This window comes from Chaetodon trifascialis, chromosome 13, assembly GCF_039877785.1.
Source record: "Chaetodon trifascialis isolate fChaTrf1 chromosome 13, fChaTrf1.hap1, whole genome shotgun sequence".
NCBI lineage: Eukaryota > Metazoa > Chordata > Actinopteri > Chaetodontiformes > Chaetodontidae > Chaetodon > Chaetodon trifascialis.
Window position 1 is genome coordinate 14,593,619 of NC_092068.1, and position 27,214 is coordinate 14,620,832.

The 27,214-nt window shown below is 44.9% G+C and overlaps 1 protein-coding gene across 4 annotated transcripts in view; it reads left to right on the top strand.

Annotated features, from left to right (window-relative positions):
• The window catches only part of slit1a (slit homolog 1a (Drosophila)), an 89,107-nt gene extending 62,194 nt beyond the window's left edge, over positions 1-26,913 (top strand). The window contains exons 10-37 of one of the 4 annotated variants that reach the window (XM_070977297.1): positions 1,051-1,122; positions 3,658-3,729; positions 3,832-3,903; positions 4,151-4,294; positions 5,854-6,017; positions 7,048-7,071; positions 9,990-10,134; positions 10,367-10,441; positions 10,521-10,664; positions 10,756-10,899; positions 10,987-11,153; positions 11,947-12,079; positions 13,761-13,829; positions 13,911-13,982; positions 14,434-14,505; positions 18,117-18,188; positions 19,326-19,489; positions 19,579-19,703; positions 19,801-19,898; positions 20,000-20,139; positions 20,316-20,409; positions 20,549-20,686; positions 20,785-21,013; positions 21,118-21,248; positions 21,369-21,562; positions 22,484-22,772; positions 23,200-23,411; positions 23,499-26,913. In XM_070977297.1, coding sequence (XP_070833398.1) covers positions 1,051-1,122; positions 3,658-3,729; positions 3,832-3,903; positions 4,151-4,294; positions 5,854-6,017; positions 7,048-7,071; positions 9,990-10,134; positions 10,367-10,441; positions 10,521-10,664; positions 10,756-10,899; positions 10,987-11,153; positions 11,947-12,079; positions 13,761-13,829; positions 13,911-13,982; positions 14,434-14,505; positions 18,117-18,188; positions 19,326-19,489; positions 19,579-19,703; positions 19,801-19,898; positions 20,000-20,139; positions 20,316-20,409; positions 20,549-20,686; positions 20,785-21,013; positions 21,118-21,248; positions 21,369-21,562; positions 22,484-22,772; positions 23,200-23,411; positions 23,499-23,737 — 3,694 coding nt within the window. In that variant the 3' untranslated portion in view covers positions 23,738-26,913. The remainder of the gene's footprint in view (positions 1-1,050; positions 1,123-3,657; positions 3,730-3,831; positions 3,904-4,150; positions 4,295-5,853; positions 6,018-7,047; positions 7,072-9,989; positions 10,135-10,366; positions 10,442-10,520; positions 10,665-10,755; positions 10,900-10,986; positions 11,154-11,946; positions 12,080-13,760; positions 13,830-13,910; positions 13,983-14,433; positions 14,506-18,116; positions 18,189-19,325; positions 19,490-19,578; positions 19,704-19,800; positions 19,899-19,999; positions 20,140-20,315; positions 20,410-20,548; positions 20,687-20,784; positions 21,014-21,117; positions 21,249-21,368; positions 21,563-22,483; positions 22,773-23,199; positions 23,412-23,498) is intronic. The other 3 variants (XM_070977299.1, XM_070977298.1, XM_070977300.1) reach the window with 3 other exon arrangements.
• The last annotated feature ends 301 nt before the right edge of the window (positions 26,914-27,214 follow it).

Here is a 27,214-nt window from a genome sequence, read left to right on the forward strand (position 1 = left end):
AAGAGGGCGATGGTTAAGTCTATTAACAATGTTCTGCTTGCCGAGGAGTTTTGCAGATTTTTGAATATTTCTCATTTTCCTGTGGCGACAAATAGCATTTTAATGATCGTTAGATTGCGTCGTAAGCCACTGGACTACCACACCTCACGCCATGCCTCCTGTCCTGCAGCCACTTCCTCTGCTGGGAGGCAGCATGGTTGGACAGCCAGACAGGCCCACAGCTGGCTCCCTCCGGGCCCTGCTAAGCCTTGTTAAGGACAGTTTTAAAAGCTGTGAAGTGACCTGCAGATAAACAGCCCTCTGCCAGCTACACCAGGGAATAGTTCTTGGACTGAGCTGGGTCCTAAGTAGCAGCCGGCCTGAGACACACAGACATGCATACCCACACTAATGGGGTTTAGCGATGTCTGTTTCCCTGCCACCATCTGAGAATGATTAGACTCTGTGACTGTTCTGAACTAAATGAAGTGCATGTTTGTGTATTTATTTCAGTCTTTTGACAGTGTTTTACGGTGAGGTTGTGTCGGAGCTTTTTCTTGTCAACTCCGTTTCGGCAGCTCTTCGGCTCACAGGAAAAAGTAAACTAAAGAAGTAATATTTCACCAGGCTGCAAGCGTATCAGTGGACACTTTGCAGACACCCAGAGGATAAAGACAAATTTCACAAGAACAAGTGAGGTCATTATTGATTTCAGGATCTCATAAGAGAACAGAAGTGCTGGACACTGTAAATGTTATACCAAGAAGAAATATGACTTTTAGTGGACGGCCTTAACACCCTCCCACAAACTGAGACGGAGCCTTTTCCCCTCCAGTCCTCTTCCACAGCACTTTAGCATTCAGACTGTTTATTGGTTCTGAGGATGTTATGACTCCAACATGCCTGGACCTATTACAGCTGGGGAATAGATCTCCGCTAATATAATCAGGCCAATCACCAAGGGTCAAAGGTAATGGGAGGATTACTCAGCTCTGTTGCCATGGAGAAGTCTATTGTTTGCTTAACTGATGGTATCTCCTCTCCTCTTTTCTCCTCTCCTCTTTTCTCCAGACGTCTGGAGCAGAATGGGATTAAGTCTGTTCCTCCCGGAGCCTTCTCTCCCTACAAGAAACTGCGTAGGATGTAAGTACAGCCGTACACTCACCTCAGGGCTAAATAATACAGACGAGAACAAGAAGTTGAGGGCTGGAAAAAGAAGCGACAATTGGCAGTTTTCTCATTCCACTCCTAAAGAGCATGAAGTATTTATTTTGTCTGGGCCTGAAGAACATAGTCTTGTTCTCAGGCTTTGGGTGGCATGGAAAGCAAGCACTCAGATGCTACATGAGCATAATAACAGCTCTCATCTTTCACTGCTGTACACTGGTATTCCCCTGGCTGGTGCTGTGTCCAGTCTGTGTTGTGCCTGCGTCGGCACTGCGGCTGGGATGATGATGAGGGGACAGAGAGTGTGCTGGAATGAGGGCTGAGGCTTCGCTCTCTCTGGGAGTGACAGGCTGGTAGTTGAGACTGAGTGGTTTTTCACCCGTTGAACCAGCTGTCCGGTCGCCCAGCCAGCACACACCAGTCAGCCAAACCCATAACTCCAACACCACCGGGCCTGACCGACATAGCAACAGGGAGACGGAGGAAACGGAAGGTCAGGGAGTTTCTCTGCCCTTCTCAAAGGATTCCTCACTGTTTTCATCATCCAGGGACAGTTTGAAGTTCAGATGAGGTGAATGCAGAGCAGACTCAAGCAGCTGCTATCTCATCGTAACTTCAGGGAAGTCTCAAGGGAAATTAACATTTATTTGTCCAAAAATAAATGCCAAAAAAAAGTGAACAATGGGGAAAGGAAACCCCACAACTAAACCAGTTTTACAAGAGTTTGAAACATTTTACAAAACAGGGTGCTTACTTTTTACTGAGTATGATGCAAACTTTTGTGGTTTTCATAGAATATATTGAAACCAGATTCAGTGGCAGGCTGGCAGATTCAACAAATCCAAATATCAACAAACTCTTGTTAACACAAATGGAGCTAAAATGAGCGACTGCCATCTTATTGTAGCTTCCCTGACCCTGGACTTACTGGAAATTACCATCTATTTGTCTGTTGTCACACAAGTAAAGTAAAATGTTAATTTAATCTTAACCCACAACAACTGAGCTAAATTTAACTAAACACTGTTGTTTGTCGATAAAAGCAGAATTTCACATTTATGTTAAGCGAAACTCAAATAAAAATGTCTCAGCTTAATCCTCCAAAAACCAGAAACTGTTGTTCTTTAAGAAAAATCTTCACACACCAGATTTGATGGCAGTGAGAATGTGTTGCTCTCCTCCATCTGGTCCTCCAAACAGACATGACCTGCTACTGTTGCTGATTCTGAATTTAGCAGCAACAATGCCTGGCCGCATGTCTGTGTTGACCCTCGGTGCCTCTGTTTATTCAGCTGGCTATGTGCCCTTGCTGGCCCAGCTTGTCCTGTGTCCAACACCCTCGGTGCACACAGCGTGTAGACGGCATCAGTACATCATGATGAATGTGGTCCCTCTCCTGGGCCAGGCTCTGCAGATGTTCACATGTATGTTTCATACTTAGTGGTATTTTTTTCTGAAAATTTTATGTGTGGAAAATAGTTCATATTTGATGAAAAGGCAATGTTAGGTAAGTTATAGATTTTTGGTTGTTTTGGTGTGTGTGTATTTGTTTATTTATGGTGCATGCAGGTATGTGTGCAATGCCTCTCAGGACCCTGCATGTCCTCTTCTCCCAGTAAATACCAACCACACACATTCTCTCTCACCTTGTCCCAGTTTGGATGACCTACACATGAACCGCTCCTGAAGACAAGGGATGCAGTAACAGCCCTCACACACCGACACATACACAAACACACCAGTGTCTGAGTTTACAGACACACACCAGTGCACATGTTGGCTCCGTCGCTGCGTTTTCATTTCCAGGAAACCTCAGTCCTTTGCAAGAAGACAAATGGGTACTTATTTAACTGTTACCCCCAAATGAGAAAATATCCCTCTTCTTCACCACATGATGATTTTCCTTCAAAGGTATCCAGTCGGCTGGAGTTCAGTCCACATACTCCATTAACTCTCTCTCTCCATCTGTCTTTCTCTGCTTCTGTCCTACTGTTCCTCATTTACGGTTGCATTTACTCACACAGACACACAGACACATAAACACATAGACACACAGGCTTAGTGGTTACCCTGTGGGGAGAGGCCTGTGGATCCTATTAACAACGGCTATGTTCAGAGGCAGTCTACTGTATTTCGCTTTGGATTTCGGCCCTGCACCCCATTTTTACTCACACACGCTCGCCATGATACAACGCAGTGCCATTTGATAGGCCACAAATAATACATGTAAATGTTTTGATTGGCCACGAGACTCCAGCCTGCTCCTTTTCATCAAATCCCTTGAAGGGACGCACCATCAAATATGGGAGAGAGCTGGAACTCATCCTCATCCAATTCACACTACATTTACTTCTCCTCTTGCGCCAGCGACAGACAGCATCACATCCACCCCACCTTTCTATCAGTGTGACACGCAGGTGAGAGTGGGGTCAAGCCTCCCACAGGAGCAGGGCCTTTTCCCTAAAATCCCCACTTTCCTGACTAATTCTCTGGCCTTCTTCTTCAATGCAGAGACCTGAGCAACAACCAGATCTCGGAGATTGCTCCTGATGCCTTCCAGGGGCTGCGCTCCCTCAACTCCCTGTAAGTGGCCCCCGGGCCAAGTTTGTGCATGTGTACATGCATAAATATCCACTCGGTTGTCAATTCTCGAGTTTAAAGTAAGACTGTGTTTTGATTTCCCAGCGTGCTGTATGGAAATAAGATCACCGACCTGCCCAAGGGGGTGTTTGATGGCCTCTACGCCCTGCAACTGCTGTAAGCAGAACACACACACTCTGCTGATCCACTGCAGACATATACTGAATTCCAGGCATCCTTAACTCCCACTCAGTAAAGGAGTCATAACCTTCAAATAAACTTTGTAGCTGTGCATAGTTTTCTAGATGGAATGCATAATGAATGAATGAATAAAGAAATTCTGACAAGCTGCTTCCCTCTCTTTTCCTCCTTCCCTCCGTCTTCCTTCCTCCCTCTTTTTTCCTTGTCTTCCCCTTTCTTCCAGGTTGCTGAATGCCAATAAGATTCACTGCGTTCGTGCCAACGCCTTCCAGGACCTGCAGAATCTCTCGCTGCTATCGCTCTACGACAATAAGATCCAAACCCTCGCCAAGGGCACCTTCACTTCACTAAGAGCTATACAGACCCTGTGAGTCAAACGCACACACACACATTAACATGCTGCTGTACACGCTCTGACACATACTGAGCCATCACCATAAAACATGAGCCAGCACAGGAGTTGTTTACGCGCAGGTCTGTGTAATAACACAGAAATGGGATCATGAGGTAGAGAGGAGAGTAAATCCATCATCTTCAAAAACACACGGACACACACAGGTTCTGCAGGCAGATCGAGATAAAAACCACACACACCACACCCACTCCTTCACCACTGTTACCCAGACTGCACCACTCCTTTCTAAATGAATGGCTCCTTTTTTTTTTATCTTTTCCAATAAACAAGGCAAACCACATGCTGTTATCAATACAGACCCCAGACTGTGCCATCTACCATGTCTGAATCACACTGCATGACATATGCAAATACAAGACACCTGTTGAGGATGATAGATAGGGCTGCCCCTTGGCTCACCACACACACACACACACACACACACACACACACACACACACACACACACACACACACACACACACACACACACACACACACACACACACACACACACACACACATACTGTAGAGGGCACTGGGTTTAAGGGCTTTCTGAAGAAGGGGTAAAAATACACGTAGAGCCTTCCTTCAGTCTCTGGTCTTCCATGCTGATGACATAATTTGGATTGTATCAGACACTCTATAAACTGAAGTAGGGCTGTGTGATGTGGTTAAATTCAACATGACGATATCCATAAGCAAACTCTGCAATATTACACTTCACAATATTTACACACAATATTACACACAGTTGCCAGTTAGCTATGAAGAGCTAAAACTCATGCAGTCTAAAACAACAGTCCTATAAATCAAACCTTCATGAAGTTAAACTGTTAGAAGAACTTAGATGCTGATTAAATTTTATGGTCATTTCAGATGTTGTAATTTGTCTTTTATTTTGTCAACCCCCAAACATTGGAAACATCTCACTGCCTAACACAGCATAATTCACCAGCAACACCAACTAGAGCCAAAATAGCCAGAAAGTTGATTCAGTGAAACACACTATGTCAAATGTAAGAAAAATTTAACTAATTAACAAACTGATGTTCAGAGCAATTCATGCCTTCTGCTGTTCTACAATATGAGTAAAACGGGAACTTCAGGAATTATTATTATTATTTTAGTACAGTTTGCCAAGAATTTGGACAACAAACATTTTTACAATATTAAAAAAATAGTTCCATATTTTGTGAAATGAAGCCACAAGTTAGATTAGAAGCACACTGTAACGTTCGTTCAGTAGATACGAAGCTACAGCCAGGAACCGGTTAGCTTAGCGTAGCACTGACAGGGGAGCAGCTAGCCTGGCTCTGTCACTGACGGACTGAACTAAGCTAGCTGTTTCCCACTGCTTTCATGCTACATTAAGCTGACCAGCTGCTGCTGATGTACACCTGTACATGCTCTGATGTCTAAATATAAACATACAACTTGTAAATTCATTCATGTGCGTTCCTCCCCTCCGCCCCTCTCCTCCCTTAACTTCCCCTTTCTCTCCAATCTCCCCCTCCCTCTCTGTTCTCCAGTCACCTGGCCCAGAACCCATTTATTTGTGACTGTAATCTGAAGTGGCTGGCAGACTACCTGCGCTCCAACCCCATCGAAACCAGCGGCGCCCGCTGCGCCAGCCCTCGCCGCCTCGCAAACAAACGCATCGGACAGATCAAGAGCAAGAAGTTCCGCTGCTCCGGTAGGCGGCGTCTCAACGTCACTGTCTCCCTCTTATTCCTCTCTCGGGGTCTCTATCTGTCAGACAGGCTTTGTTTTTTTTATTCCACTTGTCTCTCAATGATCTTCTCTTACCTTCTTTCTTTCTCTGCTGGAAGCGGCTATTATCTCTGCATTGTTCCTGCCGCCTCATACCACATTTAATGAGCAACTATTCCTGGCAAAAGGTTTTACTCAGCCTATCATTTGCTGCGTTGGTGCTCCTCAATCAATATCCCCCAGATGAACTTGGGGCCAAGGAGAGAGGGATCGTTCGCTGTTTCTCCATTTCCCCTCCATATTACCACATCGTGAGTCTGGTTTCAGATTCAAACCGCAGTGGGCTGAGATCACCAGTCGAGGCTGGTATTTGGGCTAGAGTTTCCCTGCGTGCCCACCATTCCGCTGCCCTCTGCCAATCTCAGGCTCCCCTCCCTCCATCTCCATCTCCCCTTGCCCACTCATCACTCTCTGGCTGCCAGGCTCAGGTTTCCCTCACACCCCCTCATCCCCTCACTCCTCTGCACTGCACTAGCCGAGCCTCACCTTCTCCACTCCCTCCACTCTGTGCCCACTATTGTGTTTATGCACTGTGCTTCGCCGTCTGGCACTCTGCACTGCTGAGGTTTCACACTTCTTTATAGCCTCATTTGTTTGGCGAGTCCTAGTGAAGAAGGGAGTCCATGTGTTTTCCTCTTTCTTTTTTTTCCCTTTTTTGGTCTTTTTCCTTCTTTCTTTTTTCTTTCTTTCTCACTGTCTCCTTCTTTCCCTCATGTCACTCTTCCTTAGCAACAGCCAAATATTTACCACCTTTTAACATCGTTGCAAGTTTCTCCACATTGCCATGCACAGAGACAGTCCCAGGCTTCTCTGTTTAACTGTCATATACCTTGCATCATGCGTCGTCATATATAAGCTCTATATATGACTGTTCTGAAGCATAGCGGCACCACAGCTATGCAGACCAGACTTGTTTCACTGACATCCGTCCCTCTTTCTTTTCTCCATCACAGCCAAAGAGCAGTACTTCATCCCAGGTGAGTGGCTCGTAAATGTTCACACTTATCATTGTCTACCTCTTTTCTTTAATTATCCACCCGCGGCCATGTAGTGGTGTCATTTTTTCCATTACCTACCGTTCATTAACCATAAAGTTCTCCCACAGGTTAGAGGATAATTTCAGTTTATTACAACTTGGCTCCAGTTTTCAAAGTTTTGCCATCATTCCTTTGGTGATAATGACATTTTATTTACCAAGTTAATTGGTGAGAGCTGGGAACATGGCAACGTTGCTAAAAATAAGTCAGACATGGAAAAAACATGAGCATTCAGATGATCATACAGGTCTTGAACCAACCCACAGGAAACTTGTGTGGAAGAGGAAAAACAAGAGAAACTGCCTGTTTTTTACTTCCTTCTTCAGCTTTGACCTACTGTACTTGCCATAGTTGTGTGCAAGCTGTTTTCCTGTGCAACGAGGGCTTGTCACCAATATTTCTGATGCACTCCTTTTTATCTCGATCAAGTGTTGAAGTAATGTCCAAAACTATGAAAGACTCCAGTTGTAATAGACCAGAATCATCCTTTAATGTGGATGATGTTTGGACAAACTTCAGAGGCAGTGGTCTGTGCAGGAAAACATTGGGCATTTAAGGGTAGCAGTTGTGCATGCTGGTGGTCATCAGTAGGTATTCATACATGTGAGACAAGCTAATTGGTTAACTCTGTGGGTAACTGTACCTATGTGTGCATTTCAATGTGATATACGTGTGAGAGCGTCTGTTTCTCCTCAGCTCTGTTTTCCTAGCAGTCTCTGCAGATAGAGTCAAAAGGAAGTGGCTCTTTGCTTTGGCACGAGCACAGACAGTCACTCACCAAGAGGGGCAGAAAAGAAGGGAGGGAGAGAAGGACAGGGGGGAAGGAAAGTGTGTCCTTTCTATCAGTAAAAGCTAAAGAAAATAAAGCCCACCAGAGGACCCAGATTCCTATCAGCGGATGTTTCCGGACCTCTTAACAAGAGCACTTCCAAGAAAATAACTAGGAGGAGCAGTGATGTGTGTCTAACCCTGTGTGTGTGTGTGTGTGTGTGTGTGTGTGTGTGTGTGTGTGTGTGTGTGTGTGTGTGTGTGTGTGTGTGTGTGTGTGTGTGTGTGTGTGTGTGTGTGTGTGTGTGTGTGTGTGTGTGTGTGTGTATAAATTAATGTCTCTTTGTGTGCCAAGCTGAGATAAAGCTCTGCACTGGCTTAGAGAACAAATGGGAGTACTATGTAAGCAGAAGGAAGATCAAAGCCAAATGTGATTAATGAGAATTTCACCCTCCCTGAATGATAACAATAAAAGCCTCCACAATACACACACGCATGCACTCAACACACACAATCGCTGACAGCACGGGAATTCCATAATACATCGATAATGAGGAACCAAGCTGCAGGGAATTATGAAAACTTCTACAACTCCAGCGATGAGTCATTTTGCGCCTCAGAGAGGGAAAAACCTCGTCCCTCTCCTCCGTGTTTTCTCCGGTTTTGTTTAAATCTGCTGACAGTAAAAGTGTCGCCACCACGCACTTGTGACGATGGCGATGACTCAGGCTCACGAATCTCCCCTGGCTCCTCTACATCCTCAAGATCAAAGCGCGGCGCTGTACTTTCATTGCTTCCTCTGTTGCAGGAAATGCCTTTTCCTGTTGTCTGGCCTGGCGAGGGAAAGTTCCTTAATGACCTGCATTACTGTGTCTATCTGCACCCTCCACTGAGCCACTCTCAGAAGTGACACAGATTCAGAAAAAGTCTTTGCACAGGCAGCCAGAGGAAGTTGTTTCTGCAGATGCAATTCACTCTCCCACTGTCCAACTGTATTCTAATAAAGTCAACGATGAGGGTTTGGGGTTTAGGTTACAAATGCTTCTCCATTTATTTAGATGGATTTTTGATGCACAACTGTTGGATTTAGTCGTGGTTGTTTGAGGTTTTCCTGCTCATGATTGTGGTCTTGGGTGCCCCACGGTGTCCTGCTGACGTAATCTCTAAACCGAAGGCCGAGAGGTGCGCCGATGTGAGCATGCAAAAGGGAACAGAACACAAAACGATATCCTAACAGCAAACGCTGGGCTGTTCCCTCTAAATGGAACATATGCACACACATAAGCTCTACACGCACATATACACACAGACACTGAGACACAATACACACACTCACATAGCCACACACACTGTTCTAAGTGGCTCCCAGTGCTGTTCCATTATTGAGGAGCCATGATGTAACTGGCAGCACGCTTTTTGGCACGTAACGTCTATTCATAGACAGAGGAGGTGCAGGAAAACGTCCCACACTCCCTTTGCTGCCTCATTCTTGCTTTTCCTCTATCAGGACAGATGTCTCTGTACCTCCGCCATTCACCTTTCATTTCTGTCTCATCCGTCTCCTTTCACTCCTTCCTCCCTCTTCTTTCCTGCATACATGTCCCTCATGCCCTCCTTTTCCTGTTTCCTCCCCTTAGACTCCACCTGTCTATGCACGCTTCCTGTGCATCATTTCATCCACCTCTCTTCCACTGTCCTCTCTCTCTCTCCTGGGTGCTCTGCTTCACTGAAGCTGGCAGTCCAAATCCTCTTTGGCATCCTTATCTCAATCTCCCCTGCTCCTGTTCTTTTCACCCCACTGCTCCCACTCTATCACCTCTCTAAAATAACTCACCCTGACCTCCACCCTTCCATCACCCCCACACCCATTCATCTCTCACCTACGACTAGTAGGAGAGCTGCAGCATGTTCTTAAGGGCACCTCAGGTTAAAGATTAGGTAGAGAAGCCGCCTTTTAGGTCGCAACAGAGCAAACTACTGACACACAGCCGTGGAGGGAACAGATGCATGACTAAGAGCATCATGGGGAAGTGAGGCTGATGTCATTTTGTGTTTAAAGAGTACACGTGTTTGCATTTCCTCCTGTTCAGGTACAGAGGACACCCGCCTGAATAATGCCTGCAACAGCGATCCAGTGTGTCCTCCCAAGTGTCGCTGTGAGTCCAACGTGGTGGACTGCTCCAACCTGAAGCTCACCAAGATCCCTGAGCACATCCCTGCATCCACCAGTGAACTGTAAGCAATCAGGAAAAAGTCTGTTGCTAAAGGGGAAAGACAGAGGAGGAGCTGGAGTGAGCAACAAGAGCATGAAAAGACCTAAGAAAGAGTAAAGAGATTAACCCTTGAATTTGATGTGAAGGGAATACAAAACTGGAGACCAACCAAATTCAAAACCTCACTCTGAATATTTAAACTTTAATGGATGTGTTTGTTTGTGTGGTTAAACTTTTTGGACTTTTCTCTCTAGCCGCCTCAACAACAATGAAATCACCTCTCTGGAGGCAACTGGAGTTTTTAAGAGCCTTTCCCAGCTGAAGAAAATGTAAGGAAACCTTCCATTTTACTTTCCTCAAAACAGAATTACATTTACTTTTCTGACCTTCTCCTTTTCCCTCCGACAGTAACCTCAGCAACAACAAGATCACAGAGATTGAGGATGGGACCTTTGAAGGTGCATCATCCGTCAATGAGCTTCACCTCACAGCCAATCAGATCGACTCGGTCCGAAGCGGCATGTTCCGTGGCCTTGAGGGGCTGCGTATGCTGTGAGCGATGCACAAACACACGCGATCACACACTCACAAGGATGATATTTCAGATGTTTAGGCTGAAGTGTTTCGTTCCTTTGATCTCTAGGATGCTGAGGAACAACAAGATCAGCTGTGTGCACAACGACAGTTTCACAGGGCTTCACAATGTCCGTCTGCTGTCTCTGTACGACAACCAGCTGACCACAATCACTCCAGGGGCCTTCGACACGCTGCAGACCCTCTCCACCCTGTGAGACCCTGGCATGCACACTTCCTTCAGTCACACATTTCATGTTTCAGTGCTCTTATGACCTCTCTTGCGCTCACCTTCTCCCAGCAACCTCTTGGCCAACTCCTTCAACTGTGACTGCCGGCTGGCCTGGCTTGGTGATTGGCTGAGGAGTAGGAAGATTGTGACGGGCAACCCTCGATGCCAGCGTCCAGGCTTCCTGAAGGAGATCCCTCTGCAGGATGTGGCCCTGCCTGACTTCCGCTGTGAGGAGGGTAGGTGACGCCAACACACACAGAGACCTGTCATGATTAAAGTGCAGCTTCTCTTTCTCTATGTCCTCATTTAGACCGTATCTAAAGTTTTGTTGCAGCTTCTCCACTTTAAATGAAGTAATCTGTCTCTTTGAAAGGAGATAAACGCCTTCGGTATAGGAGATGACCTCCACTCTGTGTGAAACAAACCTGTCTGGGTCTGACTGATGAAGATTTTTTCTGCTCTCTACTCTGTAATACGTTATAGCACGAGCTGCTTAAAGTGTCTGAGATCATCTTAAATAATGACCGCTATTGTGCAAGTCTTTTGTTTACTGAATAGATTGCTACTCAGCAGTTCCTAAGCTGCTGGTCGATGCCGGTCTGAGTGGAGCTATTGAGCTGTTTGCCTTATTGACCAGTCAGCCTATTTGCACCTGAATGAATGTTAGACTTGTCTTCGGGCTGCGGGCAGCTTCCATTCTTTGCTCTTGCTGGTCGATATTACATTAGGGAGGCTCCTCTCTCTCTCTGTCCTATTTCACTTTTCACATTTTTCACTTCCTCTGGTCTCATTGTCTCAATGCCTCACCATCAGCTTGAAGGATTGTGCTGTTTCGGCACTGTCTCGCCTTTAGGTTTGCTTTGTCTTCCTACTCTCTCTACATTTTGTTCTACTCATCTCTTTTTACCAGGGACGACAGCTTCTTCTTTTGGCTGTTCTCCATGCCTTTCCTGCCCTCCTGGTCATTCATCCTCTCTCTTCCTCTCTGGTGTTTGACTCTCATCTATCCCCTCTGTGTTTTTTTCCCAGGCCAAGAGGAGTCAAGCTGTGTGCCCAGACCCCAGTGTCCCAGTGAATGTACTTGCCTGGAGACTGTGGTGCGCTGCAGTAACAAGCACCTCCACTCACTGCCCAAAGGCATCCCCAGAAATGTGACTGAACTGTGAGTTCCTTGGCATGAATTATGCCAATTGCATTTTTATCTTATCAGTTTGAGTTCCAGGTGTTTTTGTTCCTTTGTCTGGCTTTGACGGAGGCAGATCTGGAAAGGAAACCAAAAGAAACACTATGAAAGGAGGCAAAGAAAACATCTCATCATTTGGAAAAGGGGAAAGGAGTCAATAAACCCTGCAGTTATTCTCTCAGACATTCTTCTTCTGTGTTCCCTGCAGCCCTCAGGGCTAACACTGATGTCACTCTCACACTCAGAGCCAAGGATCAGTGTGTGTGTGTGTCTGTGTGTTTGTGTGTGTGTGTGTGTGTGCATACTTGTGTGTGGGCCAAAAGCCTGTCCACAGGAGCATAGGGGAGCAAGAGGACATTTTAATGAGCAGTTTTCAATGGAAAGGGGAGGGAATGGAATAGGTCTGGAACTTTCCAATACTGCTTCAAGTGGTTCAGACTGACTCACACACACACATACACACACAAAGATCCACACACACGCTGTGCAAACCTTAAGGCCTGTCATTGTCCCAGCAGGTGTGACCAGGTGTGCCCTTCTGGTCTGGGCTTTCATCTAGTCATCTGGAGAGTTTGCTCCATCATTATCCCAAGTGTCCTCTGCACCGTCATTACCTATCATTACCTCTCAACTCAAAGGCCCCCCTAACTAACCAACGACCCCCCCCCCCCCCCCCCCCCCCCTTGCCCTTCCCGCCTTGAGTACAGTCAACAACAATTGCAGGAGAAAGCCCCTGCAGCTGCGCTCAGAGGGACCAGGTCCCAAATCAGCCATTTATCAAGGTGACGGCCCTCCGGTAGCACATTGTTTTCGCAGTCAGCAGGGTGGTTTCATCCCTGCAGGCATGATGTCAACTGTGGTGGCTTGTACATACATCAGTATGTTAACACACACATGCATTAACACGCAGTGTGTGCACCTTCGTCACTCCAACAAATGGGGTGTTGGGTCACATTCAGGAATTACTGTTGTACAGAAATCTCACATAAATGTCGACGAATGCGATACATTTGCCGTTTCTGGCCACTTATTCAAAGCCAGTAGAAGTGATATATAACCCTGCATGTGTCTGGAATAAGAGACATGGCATGACACACAACATTGTGTCCAATCATCTGAACACGAACAGTAATTGAAACACAAAATGTTCTGCTGCAATAATCGCCACAAACTGTTCACAAAGTAAAATTAATCTGCTGACAAAAAGCAGAATCAAAATGTAGAATTAAATCAATTTTTAACACCAGCTGAAATCTAATTAATACAGGACACTGCATCCTTGGTTACTATAATTCAATACTTCCTTCATAGAACTTGCCACCCTCTCATTAAGTACCTTGGAGCTTGAATTTAGAAGATCATTATCTACTTTTTACGCCTTTCATGCAAAACGAATGTGAAAGAATTTTTCGTGAATGAAGACATAGAGGGATTTTTGGTGGCTTAGGATGACAAGGTTACGGTTTGTTTGGTAACCCGTTTTTCTTTTCCTTTTTCCTTCTCACATTATTTTGTCATTTCTGTCATTGAAGTGGATACCTAACGTTCCATCTCAACATTATGTTTCAGGATACATATCAAATTTTGGTCTGAATGGATCTGAATTGATCATATTATGTCCCATGACTCATTACGGACCCGTTTGTTTCTTTTTGTTCAGGTATCTGGATGGAAACCAGTTCAGTGTTGTGCCAAAGGAGCTGTCTACCTTCAAATACCTGCAGCTGGTGTAAGTTTTCATCTGTCTGCCTCCTCCTCTCACTGTGCACATCAATGCAGTGCACTTATGCCTTTTTAATTTTCCTTTCAGAGACCTGAGCAACAACAAGATCAACTCTCTGACCAACTCATCCTTCTCTAACATGAGCCAACTCACCACTCTGTAAGTCCCAGCAAGGAGCTGGTATTTCATTCTAGTACTGACAGTGTTACATCCAGCTTACAGACAAAGAGTGGAGATGCACATTGAGCTCAACAAAATCACACTGAAATTTATTAAGTTAATTTGGTAGTTCAGTGGCGCACACAGAGCTTGGTGCAGGGTGAAGGGGCCAACACTGGCATCTGGGCAGGTAGGCTTAAGTAACTGGAAACACTGGCCAGATGTTCCCAGTTAACTTGATGGCACCTCAGCTCCACCCAACCAAGAACCTGCAAAAGATATAACACACACACACACACACACACACACACACACACACACACACACACACACACACACACACACACACACACACACACACACAGAGTATACAGGACCAAGAGCCTGGGGCTGTCACACGGCTACAGAAGAACTTTAGATCCATACATATGTAATTGTTTTTACATTGCAGAATCCTGAGTTACAACTCCCTCCGTTGCATCCCCAAAATGGCTTTCAGTGGACTGCACTCTCTCCGACTGCTGTGAGTTTATTTTTACATTTTAAATGCATGCATGCATATGTATATGTTCACTCTAGTGTCGGCCGAGGGTTGAGTCTTAAAATCCTATTTTTAAAACAAAATGTATCTTGCCGGTGAGAGTTTCTTTCCTTTCTTGCACAAGTCAAGTGCTCTAAATGTGTCTTTGTTGTCACATAATTTTGAGACAACACTCAAAACAGCAAGTTGATTTGAAACAACTAAAGTTATTTTGAAAGATAAAAGAAGAGACTCACTTTCAGACTAAATGAGTTATTAAGGAGGATATTTTTACAGCTTGCACTGACTACAGAGACGGTGCGGCAGATGCTGAGAATCTTTGATTGACTCCAGAGGACTGAAACACAGTCTAAACAGTTATGACAGCTTATGAATTCACACACACACACACAAACACACCCATACACACACACTACGACCTATTTTCTCTGTTTAAATGTCAGCCACAGGGCAGCAGCAGCAGTGTTGTTCCAGCTCCTACTCCTGCCCACACCTCATCTTCAAACATCTGCCCAGTCTGCCTGTTCACCTCTAAATGCCCCGAGCTCATCACCGCCTCGCCATCAGGGCCAAACACGCGCCCCCACAACCCACTGTACAAAATCACTCTGACACTGATTACCAGGGAATGTTTGCCCTGCTAACCGTAATGGTTTTGATTCTGCCTCCGGGCTTTTATGAAGTTATGAAGTCTTTGATTGTGCATTCTCAGCGACCATGGGCTCCCCGTGGATGAATTGGTCTGCTAAATAACGGAGATGTAGGATGTAAATGCACCCGACAGACAGATGACGAAACCAAACCAATATTTGGACTTGCATCCAAAGATACAGCAGCTGGATGCCCCACATTTTAACTCAAACCAACAGTTGAGAAACAGAGACCAGGCCCAGCAGAACTCCTTATGAGATTATGTATGCATCTGTGTATGCTTGTGTGTTTGTGTGTGCGCACGCACTAGTGTCTGTATGCATTGCCTACATGTTTGTCATCTACTGGCTTGGTGCCTGTTAGTATGTGTGTGGAAGCAGACATATCGGCCTTCCATGTGTGCTCATAGCAGGCACACTTTTTACTACTGACAACAAAGCTTCCACAAAGCCTCTTTTATACGGCGGGATTCGACCAAAGTCCCGATCATTACGAGGCACAAAGCGTAAGAGCCCTTTTAGCGTGGAATGAGAGTGAAGCTCGGTCATCATTAGCTGATGTCGCCTTGCTCGCCCGGGCGCGTTGCTTTGATCTCTAATGAAGCTGCGTCCGTTACTCCTGCTCTTACTCACTCACGCCACCTTCACTTTTAAAATATTCCCTGTGCAAGTGTGCTAGACGCCATGTGAGGCCCTCCCTCAACACACACCCCCATACAGGCTCAGAACTATATAGAAGCTCAGACACACACACATATACATGCAGACTGTCTGGACTACCTTATTGTCTCAGTCAGACGGGAGTCCAACTGAAGCAGAAAACTTTGATGTCTTTACTGCTGGTGTGATCAATCATAAGTCTCCCATTAAATGTCAGCTGGTGCCATGGCTTTTTTTTTTCTTAACTAAGCAATGCTGTGGGGGTGCAACAAAAGTGAAGCAACAATGAGCTCTATTTAATCATTTCGACTTTAAGACCCCACACCGGGTTCAAAGTTCAATGTTGGAAGCTTCATGGAAACCGCAATGTGATGCCAAAGCCGGCTACGAGTGGGACACACTCATGCGAGCTCACACACACTGAGGTGCCAAAGCCTTTATAAAGCCGCACCTTCGGCTTTACAGAGCAGTAAAGAGGAGAAGAATCATTAACGCTCAGGGCTTCAAACAGACCAGGGGTCTGATCCTGGCATGGATGCGGTGCAGTTTGGTGCAAGTGTGCATATGTGTGTGCATGTGAATGTGTGTGTATGATGGCTGTGGTTTGAGCTGCAGATTAATAAGCTGCTAATTGGCCTGTTGGGTATTGGGTGTGAGGTGAGCAAGCTGAGAGAGAACGCTAGGGCGTGGTCCACCAGGGTTTGGGAGGGAAGCTGTGAGAAAAGAAAGTGATATGAAAGAGTGTGTGAAAGGGAAAGAAAGTAAAGGCGCTGGATGCAGTGCTGTGGGTAAATGCCAGTATCCCATGCTCCTCAGAGGACTCACAGAATCTCAAAGCATTATTAACTGGCTGCAGGTGAACAAGTCTGTGTGAAAACATTGAACAAGTTCAGTGTGACCTGCCTGTGCAGAACTTCTTATTAGCCATAAACCATCATTTTGCTGGTCCAGAAACATCACATGCATTAAGTTGACATAGCTGAGATAGAGTGATGTAATGACGTACAGCTGTAGAAAAGAAGAGAGACAGACACAGAGAGAATGTTAGTAGAAAAGCGGATCAGGTTTCTTCCTGGAGACTCCCTGGCTCCTTTCTCCCAGGAGATCTCTGCCTGGCTGGCACACTGCTGCTGGCTCCGTGCCCTCAGTATCCTGACTGTTCTCCGACTACCACAAACCGACTACTTACTCCACACTAATAAGCATTCTTCGCTGCACACCGGCCAATTAACTTGTTGTCTCAGACAGTTGCATTGTATATTTTCCCTTTCGTGCTATAGCGCGGCTCTGCATCCTTATACCTGACTCTTCCAAAGCTTAGTGGTAATTGAAGGATCAAACAATAAAGGAATTAGGCTTTCAAAGTTGTTTATACATCAGTTCTCCTCGTCCAGACACAGAGAGCAGCTGTGTCACATTTTGGTACTGTGAACTAAACCGTGGTAACATTAGAACGCGGTCAGCTGAGGGTTGGAGGTGGTAATGACCCTGCGGATTACAGCAGCCATCAGTCATCCAGTCATTAAGCCATGCTGGCTTGTCACCCTGGACAGTAGTCAGAGAACAGCAAGGAAAGCAACAGTAGATACAAAACACTGCATATGCACACAGACATCAGTATACATGTGCCCAAGTTTGAAAGCATGCGAATATACCTGTTCATCTTCACACACACAATTCAACTAACATTTTTCGTGGTTCTGCATGCAGCACGACTCTGTTACCCCCTCCCTCTGTACACTTGTTGGCCCTGCCAGCCAGACGCACATAGAAACTTGACACCAGTCTTTCCCAGACTTACAGAGACTCATGTCTTCACCAACTGCACAAGACTTAACCAGGAATACAAACCACCTACCACCCCACACAATATGGAAATATCCCTCAGCATCCTATCCTATTTCTGGTTTTAGCTGTACTGAAACAAAGAATAGCATGTAGGACAGCAACTAATGTTTGTTTCCTTTATTTTCTTGGGGTTTTTTTGTTTGTTTGTTTTGTTTTGTCTATAAAATATCAGAAAGAAAAAGCCAATCGCAGTCTTTGAAGGTGACTTTTTCAAATTGCTGCATTTGTCTGACCAACAGTTAGAGACATTCATTATAGATCACTGTGAAAACCAGCAAATCCTCACATTCAGAAGCTGTAATGAGCAAATATTTGGTCTTTTTTGGTTGCCATTTCATTTCAGCTCTAACAGCATGACAGAAAAGATTCACAAAAGAGCAGTTGTCTTCCTGAAATATGTTCATGATCATACATTTCCTCTTCTTCTGTCCTAAGGTCTCTCCATGGCAATGAAATCTCAGAGCTTCCTGATGGCATCTTCAACGACGTGGCCTCACTTTCCCACTTGTAAGTCGTGACACACACGCAAACAACTGTATACCCTAATGGCAGCCTATGTGATGCTGTCTGCTCTTACCAGACTTTGTGAAGTCTACACGCACACACTCTCAGGCGCTGAGGGGGTCTGGTCAGACAGCCTTAGAGTGTGGCTCACAGTGGCCTGTCTGTAGTCCTCTTTGGTGGGCTCCACATGAGCCAAGCCCTCCCTTAATCAGCCGCAGTCCTGTGGTTAAAGCAACACACAGACCCCTCTACTGTCTCATCTCCCTGTCACATCTCTGAAACACACACACACACACACACACACACACACACACACACACACACACACACACAGATTCTCCATGGTCTGTGGACTTTAGTGTTTGTTTTGGTTTGTTTATTTGTGTCTGTAATTTAGTGTGTGTCTGTCGGGTGTGTGCTTTGTGTAGCTGTGGTGTGGCTGTGGATGTGTGTAAAACTACACAGAGGTATCTTTGCTGTTTGTGTTCTACCATCAGTCCTCGATATTCACATCATCCCTTGGCAGTCACTGATCAATAGACCTATCAGTGTCGGGCTTGGAGAGGAAGAGGGGAGGATAGAGAGAGCTAAACAAAGACATTTTTTAGAGAGCGGTACAAGAGTCAAGGCTGCATAAAAAATGGGGTGAAGGGATGAACGGAGGAGAGCCATTGATCCACAGTCACAGTCAAGTGGCTTTCATGTTAGCAGATGTCAGGTGTCAGTTATTGGCCCGGCCTGAAAGATGAGCCTATGTTCCACCGTAATGGAACAGCATTGATTCAGGAGTGTTTGTGCATCCAGCAGGAGGACAGAGCGCCATTGATTCACGAGCACCATGACAGAAGTGGTTAAGAGTGCCTTCTGTTCACACCTTTGCCTATAATTGAGAAGCCCTCCTCCAGATGATATATTGCACAGAGTGGCATTGAGCATTTAACTGTTTTACTCTCAGACAAGCAGTTTGTATAGTACACCAAGTTGAATCTGGCATGGTTTGTTTTACGTAAGGGTGTAGAGACATCTGCTGGTGATGGAGAGTACTGCAGTGACGCAGCCAGAATTTGTTACTGAACTAAACAAGGATTGCAACACAGCCCTCCTAAATCATTAACACATGTATTCTCTCTGCTCTGTCAGGGCAATTGGTGCCAACCCCTTGTACTGTGACTGTCGCCTGCGCTGGCTATCTGACTGGGTGAAGACTGGCTACAAAGAGCCTGGGATCGCCCGCTGTGCTGGCCCGCTGGGCATGGAGGGCAAACTGCTGCTCACCACACCTGCAAAGAAGTTTGAATGTACAGGTGAGCGATTGTGTTGGAAATGGAAATATAATGTAAGCAGAATAAGTATCTATATGCAATTGATTCCTGTCTTTCTTTCATTCCCCCAGGAGACGTTGATACTGCAGTGCTGGCCAAGTGTAACCCCTGTCTATCCAGTCCCTGTCAGAACCAAGGCATCTGTCACAGCGACCTGATGGAGATCTACAGGTGCAGCTGTCCACCAGGATTCAAGGTCAGAGCTGCACAATACTACCACCTATTTGTGAATGTCCACTTAAGCGTGTCTCAACATGAAATTTATAGCAAAAAATTATTGTCTCTGTTCTCAGGGCAAGAACTGCGAGACGGCTCTGAATGCCTGTGTGAGTAACCCATGTGCCAATGGAGGAACCTGCCAAGTGAATGAGGAGGAGGAGGGACAATACAGGTGAGGAAGACAAGCTTTGAAATCAGTACAACAAACGACTAAAATCTCATTAATTTAATTAAGAACATCGTATAGTGACGCAATGATTGTGTGCGTTGCAGCTGCACATGTCCACTGGGCTTTGAGGGCCCCACTTGCCAAACCAACATTGATGACTGCGAAGACAACGACTGTGAGAACGGAGCAACCTGCATCGATGGGGTCAACAACTACACTTGTTTTTGTCCCCCCTACTACACAGGTTGGTGCATACAGCACAGTTTGACTCAAGAAGCAACTGTACTGAAAAAAAAAAACATCCTGCACAAACAAGCAAAATGTTTTGTGATCTACAGAAACTGACTGGTATTTCTACTTAGAGACAAACTGATTCAAATGGTTTCAGGTTTAATAATATAAATATCTGTTTCTTTGTAGGGGATATGTGCGAAGAAATGGAGGATGTGTGTGCCCCTGGGCGGAGCCCCTGCCAACATCAGTCTACCTGCCTCATCACCTCTACTGGACCCAAGTGAGTGTTTGCTGCCAGCAACATCAGACACAGCAGAAAATGCTGGAAGTACATATTGAACAATAAATGTTATTTCTAGAATAGGAGATAGCCTTGTAATCGTTCAGCCTGATTACAGTATCATATTTGTATATTGCAGGTGTGTGTGCTCTCCTGGTTATGTTGGCGATGACTGCAGTTTAGACTATGATGACTGTGAGGAGCATCGCTGTCAGAATGGAGCTCAGTGTATGGATGAGTTAAATGGATACTCCTGCATCTGTCCTCAAGGATACAGGTGAGAAGAACAAATTTAACATGCACAACATAGTTTCCTCTGCTTTCATCATCAAAAAAAGAAAAACTTTTATATCCTCGCCGTCTTTCTCTCTATAGTGGTCAGTTGTGTGAGGTTCCCCCATCTCCACTGTCCCTGTGCGAGCTGGCCGACTGCCAGAACAACGCCCCGTGTGTGGAGCGAGGAGGCCGCGCCCTCTGCCAGTGTCCTCCAGAGTTTGGGGGGCCACGCTGCGAGAAGCTGGTCAGCGTCAACTTTGTTGACAGAGACTCATACCTACTGCTCTCTGACCTCAAGAACTGGCCTCAAGCTAACATCACCCTGCAGGTATTCAATGAGTGTTAATATGTGAACATGGATATTAACTCTGCGAGTTGCCTTTCTGAAACATGAATAATTCAAACACTTAATGCAACATTTCCCCTTTGTAGGTGTCAACAGCTGAGGATAATGGTATCCTGCTGTACAATGGAGACAATGATCATATTGCAGTAGAGCTCTACCAAGGTCACGTCAAGGTCAGCTATGACCCCGGCAGCCAGCCAGGACATGCCATCTACAGGTAAGGTGCCATGCACCGTCTGATAGGCTGAAGTTTACGTCACTGTTGGCTGATTCATGATGAAAAGGTGCCATTTGCATTTTCACATCCTAAGTCCCAACCTCTGCTTTCCTTCACCAGTACTGAGACTATCAACGATGGCCAGTTCCACACGGTAGAGCTGGTGACCTTTGACCAGATGGTGAACCTGTCCATTGACGGTGGTCTCCCTACCACAATGGACAGCTTTGGGGCGGTGCGGCCCCTCAACGGGGAGGCTCCGCTATACGTGGGGGGTAGGGGCCCTCTCCAGAACACACCTCCCTCCTCTGCAGGCACTCTTAAACTACTACACTACTGTCAATCACCACCCCTCCCCCTCGCTTTGTCACCACTGCAACTAACCCCTCCCCTCAACCATGCAACCCTTCAACCCCATCCTACCTCCACCCAAACCCTATCCTCCACCCACACCATCCCCTCCTCCACGACTGTGTTTGCTAGGGGCCGCATTTTAATTAGACCTCCCAACACGTATTTGAAATGAACAAATTCCAAATTCCAAACAAATTTCACCTTAACAGATAAAACACATTTGTTTCAAAAACGACAGATCACAACTTAAAGTGAATTGACATCCATTTATAATCAAACAGATCTATTGTCAATACAGTACATTTTTACAGTGTGTAAAGTACGCCCTCTAGTGATTACAATAAGAACTACCAGACACAGTCTATACTGAAGAGATGTTTTGTATTTGCATGGATTTGCTTACACAAAATGCAACTGTATTCATTTTCAATGTGTGATTTAGCCACTCTTGACATTCACAAAATTCAAAAATAACATTTGTTGTCGTGCAGCCTCAGTTTCAGGGGCTTACTCACTCAAGAGTGGCTAAGAATTTGTACAGTTTAAGTGGCGTGATGTGACGTTTTGTGATGTGTTGTACTGTCCGTCATTCATACAACACTGAAAGAGACAGTTTCCCACACCTCTTTGCCTTTTGCTGTCCTCTGTTCCAAGGATGTGTGTCCTGTGGTGCAAAAGCAAAGCATAAACTTAAGTCAGTTTGAAAAAGAGCTGCATATATTAATTTGACAAATTGTATATGCACTGTTGGGACACACGTGTTTGAAAGTACCTTCCTCCATTACACTCATACCAGCCCTGTGTTAGTTGTCTGTTTGTGATCCAGTATGTGCGTCTTCACATGTATAAACATCATCTCTTCACTCTCTCTCCTCCTCCAGGCATGCCAGTGGATGTGCACTCAGGCGCTTTCCGTCTCTGGCAGATCCAGAATGGCTCCAGTTTCCATGGCTGTATCCAGAACCTGTACATCAACAACGAGCTTCAGGACTTCACCAAGACCCAGATGAAGCCCGGCGTGGTTCCGGGCTGCGAGCCTTGCAAGAAGATCTACTGTGTCCATGGCATCTGCCAGCCTGATGGGGTCCAGGGACCAGTGTGCCACTGCCAGCCAGGCTGGACTGGGCCGCACTGTGACCAGCCGGCTACCAACCCCTGCCAAGGCAGCAAGTATGTTTGCAAATGGGATAGAATTTATATTGCCAGCAGTGGTGGAAGAAGTACTCAAATTAATACAACAACACTGCTGAAAGATACTCTGTTACAAGTAAAAGTCCTTCATTTAAATCCTACAAAGTAAAAGTACAGAAGTATTATGAGAAAAAATGTACTTAAAGTATCGAAAGTAAGCTGCTAACATCTTCTAGACTAAACACAGGGCAAAAAGTGCAGGAACCACTGGTGTAATCTTTAGCAATGTGTTTTATAAGCTCCTTTTTATGTAAAACCTGAAAAAGAATTTGTAACTGTAACTGAAAAAAGTACAATATATGTTTTTTTTTAATGGCACACATCCACGATACTGCTCTTGAAACATTAACTTCAGTGATTTGTTTACTGAGCAGGACATTTGATTTAAGTGATTGTCTGTTTCTAGATGCGTCCATGGAAAGTGCATCCCGCTGGACACTCAGTCGTACCGCTGCGAGTGTGTGGAGGGCTACCGCGGTGCCCTGTGCAACCAACAGGGAGAGCTGTTCAACCCCTGCCGTCGCCTGTCCTGCAAACATGGCCGCTGCCAGATCTCCGACACAGGAGATGCCTACTGTCACTGTGAAAGTGGCTACACTGGGGAACTTTGTGATGCAGGTTAGTCTGCAATCCTGAGGAGAAAGCATTTGCTAAAAGGTGTTATACTTTAATAATCATCCTCATGTCTGTGATCCTGTTTTCCAGAGTCTGAGTGTCGAGGGGAGCCTGTGCGAGACTTCTACCAGGTACAGAGAGGCTACGCCATCTGTCAGACAACACGCATGGTCTCTTGGGTGGAGTGCACCGGAGCCTGCGACACGGGGGCTTGCTGTGCCAGCCAGCGAATGAAACGCCGGAAATACACCTTTGAATGCAGTGATGGAACCTCCTTCAGCGAGGAAGTGGAAAAAACCATCAAGTGCGGCTGCGTGGGCTGCATGTAGCACCATTCACTCATAATTCCTGCCGCTGCTGCCAAGCAGAAGATTGAAAGAAAGGAAGAAAGGAAGAGAGAGGACTGGTGGAAAGTGAGGGAGGGAAAGAAAGAGAGAGAGAGAGTATAAAGAGTATATATAAAACCTCTATCTATATATTATGGACAACAATGTTTGTAAAATAGGACATTTCCTCCCCTTCCAAGGGTGTGTGACCTACAGTAACACAGAGAAACCAACAACATGAGCAACAATGTAGAAGTGACAACAACGGCAACAAAACCATTGTATCTGCAACATTGTTCCAAGGGGTCCAGAGATTTCAAAGGTCTTGCATTCAGAGTGAGGCATCCCTCCAACCCAAATTACCCAGTGTGAATTCCCCATCCATCTGCGAGGCCTCTGACAGCCTGGCCACCATCTTCCATCCTTACTTCGTGGAGGCAGTGAGGACAGTGGGGGTCCAGCCCAGCTAAGAATGGCAGAAGAGAGGCAGCGAAAGACAAAAAGAGAGAAAACAGAGGGAGAAGAAGAGAGCTGGACCGTTTGACTTGGCAAAGCTATCTTGAGTTGAGCTTGGCTGGGTTACCTGGACTGGGCTGGATATGGTTTGGGTTGAGTTAAAGTTGGTGTTGGTTTGGTGTAGCAATTTCTCTGCCAGGATACAGTCATCCATCCACACATGCACATGTAGAAGCGAACAAAGGAAGGGTAGGGTTAGCGTGGCACATGAGTGCGGGTGTCGTGGCTTCGAGGCCAGGTGGTCTGGTGTCACAGTTGTCTGCTGTGAGGTACCGTAACTTAGAAACTCCATAAAAAATAGACTGCACTGACTAGCAGCACTGAAAAGCGACACCTCTCTGAAGTACATGATCACACATGCATGGCATACATCGATTTACACACAGTCTTAACGCTTGTAAAAGCGCCAGGGCTTGTGTGGTGCAACTATCTGTTCTGTTAGTACAGCAAACCAATCTGGCGCTGGCACTGCCCAGCGGTTATCAGTCCCCCAGCATACATTGCCTCAGGGTTAGGATGATTTGCATAATCCCACCCCCTTTGAGCAGGAGGCTGTTAAGCCCTGCTCCTCTTGATGCCTGCAGTATTAAACTTGTGCAAACTTTTGCATGTGTGGAGAAGAGTTTGCCAACAAATATGTAGAGCTTCTTAATATCATTATAAATGTTATTACAAAACAAAAGGTTGCAGAATCTGAGTTTTTGTTTTGTTCTGTCTAATTTCTCATATTGATTTGTTTTTATTTTTGTTATATTTTGTTATATTTTGTCACATGATGTAACCTAACTCCTTTAGCCGCCCCCTCCCCTGAACCCTCCCCCAACAATCCTTTATATAGAAATGCCTAACAGATTCTAATATATATATATTTGTATTTCATTTTGGTATAGTATTTTTCTATGTTAAAGAGTAAGTCTGTTTCTGGAAGCTTTGGGACTGGTGGAAAGGCATTCAATTGGTTCCTTAGGTGTTTTTATTTGTTGATCTCGCTTGCACCAACAAGGTAATTAATTACGTTAATTGGCCAAAAATACAGCAGCTGGTTGGCCTTGTTGTATAGGAGGCAGTATTGGTCTAGAAATATGTTTAATATTGTATATGTTGTCTTCCATGTGAATATTACATCTAATTCAGGAGAGTCTGTGCTTGTGTTTATTTATTTTATCTAAAGGCGTTTTCCTGTAGAAAGTGAAAGGCATAAATGTTGCTGACTTTCAGATATTTTCAAAAATTTCAAAAAGATGAAAAAAGGTAAAATAATAAATAAAAATGGCATAAAAATCTGTAAGGTATTTGTAACATCACTTAATAGCAAGTTACGGCAGTGTTTTCCTTCTCTCTGGTTCAGACATTCCTCATTTGCTGCAGGGGCTGGAGAGGCCAGAGCTGGGATGAAGAGGTATCCCCTTCAAATTTACCTTGTAATTACCATACCACACATAAAGGCTTCTGATTGTTTTCATGTTCATTTTGTTGAAGTGCTGGGTTGTATTTCTGTCATTTTAATTTGAGAGATGTTTGCCATAGAAAGAAGGTGTTTTTTTTGTTTTGTTTTTTAGTTCAACAAAGTTAAAGTAGTCAAGCTCAACTGATCATAAGCTGCTGTCAAGCCAGAAGAAATAGGATGAAGTTGCTTCTGTGGACAATGATCATGTTAAGATATATCATCCTAGATCTGTTTCAGTAGGCAACTGTGTGAAGCATTACATGCCTACGACTGACAGATAATACTGGGAAAGGTCTGGACATTTCAATGTCTGTCAGTTCTGACTGGCTATCCACACAAAAAAAGAAGAAATGGTGCCAATTACAGTGAACACAACAGTCATACCTGAATGTATAAATGTGTATAGATAAATATGACCTATGCTTATTCATGAAGTGGTAACTTTTAGCTGTTATTTAGTTTCCAATGTAAGATATAGAAATCACATACTGTTGAATAAGTGACAGTCCATCAGGATGGCTTAAGGCATTGTTCTCCCTGCAGACTGGGATTGTGTTTATCCATTTTGCTGATCTAAATGTTAAAAGTCTCTTTATAGTGTGAAAGGCTGCAGACCCAGATCTCAGCTCGGTACAATGCACACAGAGCTCCTATTCATATTGCTACCCATGTTGACTTTGTTTTACATGCTGTTGTTGTGATCCCAGTGGTGTACAATGACATTAAAAGAAGATCTCATAAAGGATACTGATTAACAGTCACTGTAATTCTTAGGCTGTGTGCCTCGTAAAGGTGCATCTTTAGTCAAACGTGGCTTTCTTTTCATGTCTCCTTTCCTTCCTCTGCACTGATCTGTACTGGACTGGTGCATTCAACTTCCTGGTAGACATCTTAGTGGTGCTTGTGCTATATTGAGATGTAATTCAGTTACCTGGTCACATGACCAGAAACACAGATTTTCCATCTTATGAACTATATACATAAATATGTTATTGTAAACAACACAATGTCTCTGTTGTATTGAACTGGTGCAAAAACTTAAGAATTATCCCTGGTTGGGTTATGTCTGTTTGCTTTTTTGTTACAGGATCAATGGTGGGATTAAACTGAAAAACTCCCAATAATGCTGAATGTATGTAGTGCCACCGACAAAATGTTTACCAAACCTCCACTTTTTTTCATTAATTAAACTTAAATGTGCGTGCTTTTAAGAATGTGTTGTCTTTTTCTTTTACTTTATGTCTTCTCTTGCTGATTCACAGAGCTCAAAAGCCTAAAACTGCAAAAGTCCTAAAAGCACAGTCAGAAAAATTGGAAATTTGAACGTCTACAAATTCATGAAAACTGAGTAAGTTACATCATGTGATGTGATCGTAAAACTAAATGGACATTGTGTCAGATGTTTTGTGTTTTTGGCTTTCATCAACTGTGTCTGAAATGAACCTGAAGTCTTGATTTTTATTGATTTATTTATTTTGCAATTGATCAGAGACGAGGGCTGGTGGCGCAGCAGGTAG